Raw genomic sequence first — 14,056 nt, 5'->3', positions numbered from 1 at the left:
CATGTGCATTTTCTTCTTCTTCTTCGGCTCTCTGTAATATCCGAGGCGCATGCACCACGGGGCTCTCGTCTTCCAGAAGAGTTTTCACACGGGCAGCCAGAGAGTCCGAGCTGCTGCTGCCGCCGTCACTCGCTGGAGGACCGCTGTCTCCCTTGCAGGCAGGTACAGTGGCTCCGGCTGAGAGGAGCTCGCGACCACATGCGCCACGCTCCTCCTCCTCGGCACGACCCCTTGCGTGAACCGCGGGCCATTCACGTTGCAGAAGGCGCTTCACCTTGATACTCAGGGAGTCCACACCGCTGCTATTCTCACTGTCACAGCTACTACATGTCTCTTTGCTGCCAGGTTCCATGGTTTTCTTCAGTACTTGCTGAAAGCTCCCCAAAATGTCAGACACGCTGTCGAGGGGCGCCACACTAGCAGAGGCCTGGAATTCTTTGCACTCCTTGGTGGGGCGCAGTTCTCTGTCAATGGCAGTGTTTACTAAAACTGGCAGATTTTTACTCACCGCTGCACTATGACAGCCTTCTGGCTCTGATCGCCTGACAGCCCTCCCCATCCTCTGTCCTTCCCCAGTCATTTGGGATGCTGGCCTCAGCTCTTCCAGTGAAACAGGCTCACTGCTACAAACGTTCATAGCGAGCAAACCTTCCCATTTCCCAGTGAAGCTAAGGGCCTTGGTGAGCCCACTGTCCTCATGCACGTTTTGCCTGGTTAGTGTTTCATCCCAGGACCACATTCTCTGCACCCTTGGACTGCTTCCTCTGAAGGATCCAGGATCTCCTGAGCCATCAACCTTCGCCATTTGTTTGAATGAGCTGTCCTGATCTGTGGAAGAGCTGGATGAGGACGAGCTACAGTTTCCACCTGGAGTGATAGATTCGTTTTCTTCCAGAAGCATTTGAATCTCCTTCAGTGTTCTGGACCCTATGATGGAATTGTCTTTTTCTCCTTCAGGAATTACTCTTGAAGAATTGATTTCCTCACTTACACCCTTTTCATCTTTTTCCTGAGACACAGAACTTGAAGACAGCTTCTCCTGACTTCCCACACAGTCCACTGAATCAAGTCTGCCTATCAGGATCCGTGCACATTCTGTGGATCCATCCCCACCGGAATGGAAGTTGGCTGAAGTTACTTGATGCTGTTCTGCTGATGGGGGAGCGGGAGCCGGTGCCACAGCCTGAGCCTGAGCACTGCCCTCGAGGGAATGTGGTGTGGGGGTGCACAACTCCAACTGGCGGCAGACTCTGCTGCACTGGCTGAGAGGGTTGCTAGAAGGCTGCTGGGAGCACTCTGAGGGCAACGGAACACCAGGGCCAGTATCCGACCCTGCGGCAGCAGGCACACTAAGCGTGGAAGAGTTCACGCTTGACTGCATGGCATCGACCACCAAATGTGAGTCTCCTGCGAGGAAACAGGAATGTCAGAATGCTGAGTATTTCTCCTATTGATGTCAAGAATGTTCAAGCCTTTGAGAACGCCCAGCCTCCCATCAGGCAAATTGTCCTGTCCCAGAACTCTGCATATCTTTTTGATTGCTTCGCTAGCCTACCACCAATATCTGTTTTGGAATTTATCTCCTGGCCGATTTTTCTTAGCTTTTAATACAACCAGCCAGGTAGTCCTGAGAAGCCCCTGAGGAGGGGATGAAGGCAGACATTTCCCCCACAGCAACTGGTACTCCAAGGTAGACTGCAGCTGAGCCTGGACATTCCATTTGTCTATCATGGCTAATAGCTGCTGACAGAGCTGCCTATTTTCCATTAGAGAAGCAGATGCGTTTCCCGCCATACCTTCTGATAACTGTGAGCGCTGTGTGGATGAACCTACAGATGCCTTCAGTGTTCCAGGCTCAGTTGGAGACAACTCTATTTCTCTGATTGGCCCTTGGGGCATAAACGGAGACAGTATAGATGTTGGTGACTGATCGATGCCAAGGTTACGGAGATATACCTGATTCAAGAAGTAAAGCAATTAATCTGAGAAAGCAATTGCCTGCAATGGGCAATTTTAACTGCCATTCCACAAGAATACCGGGCCGGGGGCGGGGGGACACGCGACAAAAGGAAGTAACTTCTCTAGTCAGTGAAATTTCTGGAAATTTGCAACCATGGAAAAATGATTTCCCCCTTTTCTGGGAAAAATGAAAAATAAGCAGAACATTCTTCTACAGATCTAAAAACACTTTGTTGCTTTAGGAAAGTCTGCCTTAACTTGGTACCTGTCAGGTATTTGGACTCCAGCTCCTCTCAGCCTCCGGCAGGGTGGTGAACAGTCAGGAATAGTGACTACTGCCGCCCAATGTATTTGTAGGGCAAGAGGTTTAGGAAGGCTAACTCAGGAATGCAAAGCTGCTATTACATGCCTAAAGTTATATTATGTATATCCTGGTTTGCACAAAGAATTATTTCATTTGAAAAGTGTGAAAGATGAACTCAATAAAACTGCAACTGTTGCCTGAGTAAACTAAACTTTATGCATACCCAGCATGATAACTGTATGACTAAACCAAGTTATAAGTAACCTATCTATGTTTGAACAGAGGGGTTTAGTAAGTCTTCCTTGAAACCTCTGAATCCTCCTAAAAGAAACAGGAAGCACTGGGGACAGGGGGGAAGTCCAAGCACATGCAGGACTTGGTAAAATTAAACCCAAACGGTCAAGATTGCACATTTTCTTCTATATTATGACCTGGTGGCTAAACCCACTTGCTGGGAAACGAAGCATGACTTAGAGCATTTTCATGTTTCCCCTCGTAGCTTTATTACCAGACATTTCACATCATGAGTCTTTCTAGGGAAGTATTCTTATTAAATAGATTTTAGAAATAAAGGGGGATAAAGGCTTAGTAAACCTATATAAACACCCTATTTTAACTTTTAAAAGAAAATACATTATGATTTAAAGCTACCCAATTTTTCATATTGGGGGGGGGGGCGGCGGAGGCAGTTCTTGAAGGGGAAAACTAGGGGTTCCCTGGTTTCTTTCCCTATCTCTAGTCTTTACAGCAAGAAATGCAGGAATCTGTAAATATGGACAATCCTTAACCCTCTGTAAAATGTCAATTTCTTTAAAGGGAGGAAAAGAGTATAAATTATATCAATTTAAGTAAGTAGACATTTCACATATTTTTCATCCCAAATTTAAAAATACTCCAAGAGTAGCCATACCATGTTTCTTCCTTGCCAGAAATTTAGCTGTGGACTTAAACTATATATGGAAATGAAGGCGAAATCAATGAAAAGCAAAAACAAAAAACAACATATATATAAATATTAAATGTATTACTTCTTCTGAAATGTCCTGGAACTGATTTACAAGATGAATTCCTCAAAATTAAACTTGCAGGCAAGGTGACAAAGGCTGCAATCCTATACACACGTATGTGGGAGTAAAGCTAATGGAGCTGAATGGAATTCATTTCTGAGTAGGCATACAGAGGGTTGTGTTGTCAATCTCTTTCTAAAGAAGTCAGGCAAAGATCTTAAATTCTTATTAGTGCCGAACCAAAATAATAATTTTGTGTGAGCCTTCCTGCTCCAACATGGCACTTTCTAGCTCAAGCAAAAGACCTGCAGTGGCAGTTTTCCAGAGCCATTCCCTGGAGCCAGCACCCCAACTGAATAAAAGTGATCTATGGGTAAAAGCAGACTTGCCATATTCTTACTGGGAACCAGTGAGGTCAACTGTGTCATGCATCCAAGGATACACCCCATTCGAGGCGATGCAGGGCAAACAGGATGCCTTGACAGGCTGGCGCTCAGAGAGAAGCACATGCTTCGAACAGGAAAGGCCCCGGTTAGCTTCAGCAGCTGGTATGCACGGAGAAAAATGCTTTCACATTCTTGCTTCCATGATAATTATCACAGCAGGGATGAGCTGGTTTCTGCCCTCTAGATGTGTGGCCTACAATTCCCATAAGCCCTCACCATTGGCTATGATTGCTAGGGCTGACGGGAGTTGTAGGCCAAAACATTCAGAAGGCTATTTGTTGCCTTCCCCAGCATTAGAGAAAGAAGTATGGCAGAAAAGGGGAAAAGGCACATTTCCTCATCTTCGCTCTACTTTGCTTTGGCCTACAACTCCCATCAGCCCTGCCCCCTCTTCTACACCCTACTCCCATGGGTCTGTGCTTCTTGGGAATAGCCTTAAGGAAATAATCATGTTGCTGCAACAGAAAACATTTGGGCAAAACAAAACAACCCCCCCCACACACACACACTTATTCTGAGAAAAGGCAATTAGTCTCCCAAATTGTATGTGTATATAATATGCATACGTTAATTATATTATACAGACTTACTTCAGATTTTTTCTCTGCTACATGTATAAAGCTTCTTCTGTTTCTCTATGCAAATGTTACTACGGTAACCATATTTTCTTACCACAAGTGTGCTTTCTACTTGGCAATTTATTTTTCCTCTTTGCCAAGTGATAAAGCTTATACTTTAAGCACCCCAGCCTTGTCTCTAAACCGGCTGGGGTAGAACAATCTCCCTATATGTGGGAAGTTTTATACAGAGGGAACAGCAACTCATCTCGCAGCCCCGCATCTGCCATCCAGAAACAGATGTATCATGCGAGTTGGACAACTGAACTTGCTGTCTCTTCATGAAGTTAGTTAGGCAATATTAATTTAAACCAACACGTGGGCACCAGAAAGTTCCCTGCCAGTCCTCAAAGTAACAGAAGCAGAGCTCAGTGGCAGAAGCAGCCCACCATGGAAAAGCGGGGAGAAATTCCAGATCTGGGGGGACATTTCGAACTGTGAGTTCCTTGCTCTAGTCAGAAAATGATAGTGAAGGAAGCAGACCAATTAAGAAGTTTCTGGCATTCCTGTCATCTAACCCTCAAGCAGCAAGAGCCAACTTGAAGATAGGGTACAAATCTTCAGAAAGGGAGGGAAGGAGGGGAAGCTTCAGTTTGGAGTCAACTCTTTACATGGGTAGATCTTTTGCTCACATATCAAGAACGTTACTTTGATTTATACTGTTTTGTAACCTGCTAAGCTTTAACAGAACGCCTGTTCTTCTAAAGTTTCATCTGAGTCTACTGGAGTGGGAAAGAGGGAGGGAAAGACCTCCTCTTGAGACAGATCCTCTGGTGAGATGTTAAATCAAACATACCAATATCAAAGGAAAACATATTAAAGGAGGCTTCAATAGAAATAAGTACTTACTGGTATTCTTGCTTCTATATTTATCTCTCTGTCATCTGGAGTTTGTAATCCATCTTCTGAACTGCTATGCAACTTTCCAGAAACCAATGAAGATCGTCTTGAAGATTGTCTTGAGGAAAGTCGCAAATCAGCACAGCTTCCTGCCCTGGAATTAATCATTTGATTCAAGCTATCTGGTGAAACATCTCCAAAGCGGTCCATTCCAATCTGGCTCGTGCAAAGATGAATGCCCGGCACCTCTTTGGTATTATCTTGAGAGCCATATTTGTCTCGGCTATCACTTAAAAGGCTGGCTTCATTCCTGAGCAGTTCTGCAACCCTTTCACTTGTAATAAGCTGATCTGGATTTGAACTCCTTCCTCTGTCAACACTTCCAATGGTTTCTTCATCACTGGACAGAGTGGAGACCAGAACAGCTGTATAACGTGGAGCAAGTGAGTTGTCTATATTAGCTGCACTTTGCTTAACTGCAGAAGCTCCCGAATTACTGTCTGAGTCATTTGCTGCTTGAAGATCGTCACCTGGAGCTGTTTCATGACCTACTTCAGCCCTTGGTATCTCTCTCGTTATTGCAATGACAGAGTTTTCTGACTGAGACTGGGTAAGTGGTAAAGCATGAAGTGGCTCTTCATTGCATGACTGCATGTTACCCTGAGGGTTTGGCCCAGAGACTGATGCACCCACCCCTCCCTTAAGAGCGGCCTGGCTCTGCTGCTTTAACAACATGCGGTTTAAGGAATCTGCAACAGCACTATAGGCCTTCTGCCGAGGAGAAGTGTCACTTGAGCCATGTGAAGTCAACGCATCGGACATCCTCTCAGCTGAATGGCTCACGTTCCATGCCCCGACCTTCTCCATGAAGCTAAGAGAAGGTAGAGTCTGAATTCTACTTTCAAGAAGATGCAGATCTCTAAGACCATCACTGTTTTCAAGCTTTTCTTCTTGTTCGCTTTGGAGTGTAAGGGGCTCTTCAGCAGAGGGTATAGGAGTATCATCCAGTGACATCACACGAGGTCCTTCCACTGAAGGAATGGACGTGGTGACACAAGAATTCTTCAAAATCTCTTCAGGTAAGCAAGACAGAGAGGCCTGAAGAAGAGATGTCACTGGGAATGCCTTACCAGGTCCTTCCTGCTTCAGGCTTCTGGTTAGAAAAATCCCTGGGGTAGAATGATGAATTGGATGAGCCAGATATCCAACAAAAGATCTCTCATCAAAGGAAGGTGAAACCCCAGTATCTTTATGCTCTCTTTCGATGCTTACATCTGAAAGTGTTAATTCATTTTTGCTCTCTCCTGTCCGGATTTCTATCACATTGTCCACCTGCTTGCTGCATTTATCGCCATGTTCTGGAGTCACAATGACTGGCTGGAGGGCTGCAGGAGCATTAGGTCTACAGTCAGCTGGTACTGAAACAATCTGTCCTTTTTGTTCTTCAAATATAGTTTCAGAAATGTGCTGCATCTGTGGCTTCTTCAGCAAAGGGCTTGGCGATATCCCAGTAATAGCACAAGCGTCTCCCAAAGCCATCCTCTGTCCTTTGGATGACACCAGCACCTGTGAGTTACGGGCAATTTTAAAGGGCCTTCCCTCTGGGTCAGAAAGCAACTTCAATGAGTCAGGTTGAGGAATGCTTCTGCATTCTTGTTGATGTGGTTCTACAGAAGTTTCTGGCTCCTTTTCCACCTGAACTACTTTCTCCACTAGCTGGCTCATTACATTTTCTTCCTGATCGTTTCCCACCATACTTTTACAAGAAGAACTAGTTGAAGAGGAGAACCCACAGTGTTCTGATACCCCCACCTCTTTCTCCAGCATTTCAAGCAAGAGAGGAGCTGGCACATTGCTGTCCAAAAGGAACAGATCCTGGCCTGAGGCAATTCCTTGGGATTCCTTTGGCGGGAGAGGCATTGCTTCCTGCCAATTTAGCAACTTCCGGGAACCTAAGACTCCAGAATTCTCATCTGTGGAACCCAAGGTTTTAGCATCTATAGCAAGATGAGTTGTTTGCTCTTCAACATAATGTTGCTGATCCTTAGCTATGTGTCCAGAAAGAGAAAGAGGATGCTGGGACAGACAACTACCAAGGCTGGTACTGCCGGGTGTCACAATGCTGAAAGCCAGAGGGTGCTGGGACAGAGAAAATCTGTCACTGGAAGAGTCTGATCCAACTTCTGTGCCTGCCAGTCGCACAGCCTCACTCATCTGTAAATGTCTTGAAGTCTCCTCAGAAGAAGTACCAGAAACATCTGGAATTCCTCTGAAACAGAAAAGAGATGGAAACGTTCCAAACACACATTACAGTCTAGAAGAACCCAGAGAGAAGATTTCCAAGTCCAAATTAAAACTATTCAATATTCTTCTTCAATGAAATGATGTAATATATACAGTGACAACATTCTATTTTTGTTAAGACAAACTTTTGGTTTTCTAGCATTTTGCAAGATGTACAGGGAGATCCTTCTGACTTAAGTAACACTAAGAATAATCAAATATATATTTTTCTTAGTTTTGTCTATCAAAGAAATCCCTGAATCCCTATGGATTATGCATTAACACGTTGAATTTGTTTCCAACTTACAAAGTGTTTATATTTACAGTTCATATCCAGTAACTACATAATGGTGATGAAGGTTGGGGTGGCAGAGAAGAAAGACAGTATCATAAAGCAAGAAGGAACACCCTTAGATCATCTACAATAGTCTCCCATCTTGCCCATGTATTCAAGGGACTCAATTCTTGCACAATGAGGCTTTTGCTATTCCAAGAATAATCCAAAGTTAGTGGAAACACTCGTTTCCATAACAGAGAAAGACAGCAGTGTTCACAGAATGGAGTTCTGCTGTGCTGGCCCAAACCGGAAGCTAGTGTTACCAGGGTTAGTTTACGAAGAACATACCCCAGTTGTGAAAGCAGTGGCAGAACAGCCATGTTGGATATTCGCCTTTGTAATTAGAGTCAACTTCGAGTATAGGTGGATGGGATCCAAACTAGCAGTGACCGACCAAAACAGATCTTGTGGTGGATAGCTCAACGCAAATGTCAACCTAGTCAGCAGCTGCTCTGAAAAAGGCAACTTCAAAAGCTGAATGTCTTGGTCCAATGAGGAAAACACAAGGAAACACAAATTTGTGCAAAGGAGATGCAAAAAAAGTATTTTAAAGATCGCATCACTAACAACAACAAGGCTAACCACAAAGAATGCTCTAAATCCATCAGAGGCGAGAGACCAGCTGGGGAGTCAGCTGGATCATCGGGTGACAATAGAGTTAAACAAATATGGAAGGAGGAGCAGTTGATCTGGAAAAGCTGAATGAACTTCTTTTGATCTCTCTTCACAGCAGAAGACAGAGAAGAAATGCCTGTGCCTGAACTGTGATGTTCTCAGTGGGAGAGTTTGAGGAACTGAGGCAAATAACGGTGACAAAAGGTGAAGTTCTCCCCATTACCAACAGACTGAAATACAGCACTGGGCCCGAATGCTTTCCATCCTAGAGTTCATGGGCAAGTAAGCATTTGGCGCCAAGAGTGCCTAAGGGGCCATGTAAAAACTCAGATTCCCAGATTGGGGGTTGAAGATGGTGCCTCAACCTTGGAGGGGGGAATCTGTGATCCATACCCTTCCCCCTCGCATGGAAAGAAATACGCCAGCTGCCTCTCTGACATCAGGAGTGCAACCTCAGAGAGCTGGAAAGGGGGACATTTCAGTAGGTGGGGAAGGAAGGAGACTCAAGAGGCCTGGAAACACTTGGTCCTGGGGCCTCTCCAGACTGCTTCCTTCTTCCTCCAGAGAACTTCCACTAGGCAGGCCAAGAAGCCTGTCCAGAGAAAATGCAGGACGCAAGGACAGAGAGGTGAAGATCCCCTCTGCTCCTGCTCCTTCCCTGCACAGGATGACTGCAAGTCTCCAAGTTCAGGGTCACAGGTCTCAAAATACACCGGTACCCTCCAGAACTGAAATTTGAAATTGCTCATCTTCTAACAAAAAAATATGCAACGTTCCCCTAAGATCAGCTTCTGTAGAACTGGAGAATGGCCCATGTCTCGTGTTTGGTTTGTTTGTTTGTTTGTTTTTTAAAGGATCCAGGGGGATCTACGAAATTACATTCTGTTTAGTTTAACATCTGTTCTGAAGAAACTGGCTGAAAGCATTACTAACTAATGTTAAAGCTGGGAGACAAAAGGACAAGCCCTGCTGATCAGGACAGCACTTCTCCTGTGACCCACATCCAAAACAATGGGGTATGCAGCTCTCCCCAGGCACTCTGCATGCCCCACAGCATCTGAAGAAAAGCGCAACTAGCAGTAACCACAGATAATGACTGGCCAATAAGCAAAGCCCACATCTCCAGATCCCAGGAGATGATTCATGTGAATCAAACAGAAATTCATTGCATCAAACAGTGGCACTAACATAGTTCAAGCATATAATCAGTTTACCCCACCTCAAAGGAGCAAAATCCATTCCAGTTTGCTGAAAGAGAGACTCGTTGAAGACTGTCCGGCCTTGTGCTGAGCATGTTGTCTGCAGTGGGAGGTTGGGAGACAGGCAACTGTCCTGAATTTCTGTCAAGAATACAAATACCATGGTGATGAGGCAGGACTGAAAAGTCACGGCTTGCTAATCTAAGCCTTACTAATGCAACCACCCTGCCAACTGGCACGAGTTTTTTTTAAAAAAACAAGTATAGTCAAAAGCTGTGTATAACACAACGACACCGTGTCTAGAAATGAATCAAACTGGAATATACAGGTTGCAGAACTGGCATACAATGATTTTAGACAGATCATATAATTGTTAAAAATAGAATAAAATTTAATAAAACAACTAAGCTAAGTTCCTTCTCTTAGCATGTGGCTTCAACTGTCCTTGGGACACATTTGTGTAAATTACAAGCAAACATACCCCAGCTGAGGTTCTAAAAACACATGCCTAGCCCTTTCTTGGCAGTTCCTACAGTTGTTCTACCATCTGAAAAAAGCAATAAGCTGCTTAAAGAAATTCACGTTTCCTTTAACTAAGCAAGCAACACTCATTTACGTGGTACAAGAGAAAACTTTAAAAAGCCTTAATGCCAAATATTAGTTCCCCAAGTAGAATGATCCCCAACCATAATGACAGGTCAAATGAGATGCAAATTGAAAATCAATTTATTTCTTCTTTAAGTGAAAGCCTCAATGAAAGCATTTCTCAGCACTGTTCCATCTTCTTATGCAAGCCAGAGAAAGCTTCATTTTTTATGATCATCAAAGCATTGCTGCAAAAGGCAGTACTGAATAAAGGCATTCACCTATGCACAGCCCATACAATATGCTTTTGAAGAGTAACTTCTCTGCAATTACTAACATCTTCATCGTATGTCAACCTAGCAGCAAAAACCGAATTCGCACTCTACCTCTGCCTCCCTACAATGTTACTGCCCAGTAACTGGGGATTCATCTCTGCCAATGCTAAATAAGTTTTACAAGAAGAGATCTGCTGCTGTCCAGATTTTCTTGATCATCATGCTAAAAAACAGCAGGGACGGCAGGGCCCTCCCCATGGGGTCTAGGTTGATACATGTAGCACTGCAGACCAGACTGGGCTGGCTTTCTTGTCCTACCCACCTCAGTGCTGTACAGACAGAAAGAAATCGGCAGCCCTCCCTGCATTTAGCCAGCTGCCTAAAAATGTGTCTCCTGTCTCTCTAGTGAAGCAGGGAAAGGAAGCAGCGGGGAGAAAGGCTTTTGCAAGGTTGCCAGAAACAGTCATCTTCTGTATCTTTATTCTCTAGGCAAATGCCTCCCAGACTTCTCATTGTCAAGTCACACTTTTGTTCTGAATTAAAGCTGGAGGAAAATATCATCCTCACGCCCAAATACTTACTTATACTCTCTGAAAGGTTAGAATTACCGACTTTCCGAAGAGCCCATTCCCCCTCTAGTTATGCACAAGTCACTGCTCTAAGTGTACTTTCCTTCTTGAAATGAGTCAAGTTCGGGTTACTGACACATGCAGAGACTCAACAGGCGACCCGGAAGGATAGGCAATTATGCTGTGATTCTGAAGTGGTTGAATAATACAAGTGCATCTAGTACAGACATCCAGCAAAGGCCAATTCGAAAGAGCTAAAGCCAGAAAAGCAAGCGCATGATGCAGGCAGCCTCCTTGGTTGGGTGCAAGGAAGCCCAAAGGTGCCTTTCATTGACTCCTTGCTGCACCCTGGCATACGCTGCCCCACAGCACAGCAATTGCTGTTCTGGACAATCATCCAGGAGTTAGGAGTAGGTACACTGTAGCATACACGGACATGTACAATTTCTAAAAAAACTGAAAACAAGAGGGAGAAAAAAGACCTTTTAAAAAAAGTTAACTTGGAAAAGATCAGCAAAATGCACAATGCTTCTTGTATTAATTTTCTTTCCAGACCTGGAGTCATAGTGTTACCTTAGGAACAAAACATTAAACATATATAATTTGGTTTGCTCAACAATTATCATCAAAACTGAAAACATTTAAAAATAAACTTAGTAAAATTGTGTTAGTGTCTACATAAACTACACTTTTAAATGTAATACACCACACAATAATTCCATGAGCAAACAAAACTATTACATAATACAGCTTAAGTTCATTTTTTATGTCTGATCAGAGATAACTTCAGCAAGTAGTCCCTGAAATATCTGTTCCTGTTTGTGAATGATTTGTTGGGGCTGGGGAGGGTGTGAACAAAGCTCCTTTACCTGCTAGGAACAATAACCAAGCATCTTTCATCTGGGACATCTTAAGCAACTTCAACCTAATTTTTGAATAGTGACATTTTATTCCTTTGTGTAAGTAATTACCCTACACAAAATCTTGACTGTGGTCCATTTTGCAATATGGTCTCCAGGGGTGTCAATTCCATGCCTTAAATCATAGGAATCAGTCTACATAGTCTCATTTTAAGGCAGATGGCTTTTGAGTGTGGGGGGGGGGAGAGAGCTGAAATTTATGCAGCTGGGGAAGCACTTTCTAATGGTGAAGTTGGAAACTTTGTTAAAAAATGTTGCAATAATTTCATAGACCCAAGCCCCCAGTACTTTTAAAGAATCATAGGCGGGAAAGCTCACACATTGCTGCGCTGCAAGTGGTAGTAATTGTGGAATAATCTATCATGTTTCTCTCACATGGGGTTTTTAGGACCACATTCACAGACTACTGCAGCCAGAAGCAGTCCAGAAATACAAGTCTCTGCCAGAAATACACACTGCTTCATGTATTATGATATGGTAACTCTAGGCACACTTTGGGAAACAAAAGTATGCTGTGAAGCATCCCTAACTGTCTATTGGCGAAAGTTTAAATAGAACAATAATTTTAACGAAGAACAGAAGAAATACTAACCTGGGATTAAAAAATAATTTATCATACCTTCAAAATTATTAATATGTTATACTTCAACACTTTTAAAGGTTTTCCTACTACATATTTTTAAAAATAATTTTGGAGCAATAAAATACTTCATAATCCAAAGTTACACATTTACCCATTTTTAAAAAACAAACAAGATCCTCGGAGGGGAAACTGAAAAACCATATTTTCTCAAATGTTTATTTCCAGCCTTCATACTGCTAGGTGTGAAATTTTTAAAAATGGGAATATGACAGTCCGTGCTTTTAAAATGCATTTAACTTTCTTTAATATTTCCAACATTTTCAAACTGTTCTCTCTCCTGAAGGCCAATTAAAGGAATCCATTCAACATAACCTTCACCTTGACTCTCAGTGCTCTAAACAATGGCTTAAATTCTCTGGGGGCAGTTAAGTTCAATCATGAGGCTGAGTGAGGTTCAGTTACGGAGAATGTGAACTCCATGACCAAAATAGGTCGCTGTTTATGCAGCAGGCAGATGCAAGACAAAGGTATGGTATCCCCTTTGCAGCTTTTGGAAGAAAGGCTTGTCAGATGTCTTTTTCTATTATATAAATCACACCTTCATAAAATCTAGCAGAGCACTCCAAGGCCAGAGAAAATTACTTCAAAGGCTAGATTTGATCTTTCTGCTTTTAAGCACAGAATTCAAGCACAGAACCACAATTTCTCAGCTTTCGTATTTTAAAAGATGATACGCAGCAAGGAAAGCTAAGAAAATCTGACGTCACATGGAAGCGCCTGGTTGTCTCAGAAACTGGTGCTAGGACGAGGGTGGTAGGAACGCCAAGGAAGACTTCAGGGTGACACAGGTAGCTCCCCACTAACTGGACGGCTATGGTAGTAAATGCCTCCCTGAGGGATGGCTGGGCCCCTGCAATTTTGTTAGGAACAGTGATGACGCTCCGTTGAAGAAACCAAAACTCACTACTATCGCTTTGGTAAACCAACGGCCAGCATCAAATTTGCCATTCTTGCATGCAGCACTGCCTCAACCTCATCCAGTGCTGGATGGTAGAAACCAGCTAGATCCAATCCAGTCAGTTTTCAGGCCTGGTTATGGGACAGAAACAGTCTTGGTCAGCCTGGCTGGCGACTAATGTGGGGACAGTTGTCGGTTCTTCTAGTCGTCTTAGTCTTCTGCACCATTTACCTGGGTGGGACTGAACAGGTATGATGCTGAGGTGATTCCATTCCTTCCTGGAGGAATGGTTTCAGAAGGTGGTATCAGGGAACTTCTCCTCCATTCAAAAGTCATTAGTCAAAGGAGTGCTGCTAGGTTTTAGCCTGTCACTCATTTTTTTAACATCCACATGGAAACACTGGGGAAGTCCCCTGGAAATCTGGGCTGGAACGTTATCAGTATGTTGAGGATAGCTCTAGCTCTCATTTTTATCTACATATCCCAGGGAAGCTGTGGAACTCCTAAATCAGTGCCCAAAGGTTCTCTTGAGGTGAATGAGGTTGAAAAGATGAGATTT

The 14,056-nt window shown here is 43.7% G+C and overlaps 1 protein-coding gene across 1 annotated transcript in view; it reads right to left on the bottom strand.

Annotated features, from left to right (window-relative positions):
- The window catches only part of ALMS1 (ALMS1 centrosome and basal body associated protein), an 80,819-nt gene that overhangs the window by 40,566 nt on the left and 26,197 nt on the right, over nucleotides 1–14,056 (bottom strand). The window contains exons 4-7 of the mRNA XM_044428987.1: nucleotides 9,628–9,748; nucleotides 5,183–7,442; nucleotides 1,797–1,956; nucleotides 1–1,407 (exon numbers count right to left, since the gene is read on the bottom strand). Coding sequence (XP_044284922.1) covers nucleotides 1–1,407; nucleotides 1,797–1,956; nucleotides 5,183–7,442; nucleotides 9,628–9,748 — 3,948 coding nt within the window. The remainder of the gene's footprint in view (nucleotides 1,408–1,796; nucleotides 1,957–5,182; nucleotides 7,443–9,627; nucleotides 9,749–14,056) is intronic.

This window comes from Varanus komodoensis, unplaced genomic scaffold (assembly GCF_004798865.1).
Source record: "Varanus komodoensis strain SLA01 unplaced genomic scaffold, ASM479886v1 scaffold2, whole genome shotgun sequence".
In the NCBI taxonomy this organism is placed as follows: Eukaryota; Metazoa; Chordata; class Lepidosauria; order Squamata; family Varanidae; genus Varanus; species Varanus komodoensis.
The sequence above is the reverse complement of the archived record's forward strand: the minus strand, read 5'-3'. Positions and strand labels throughout refer to the sequence as shown.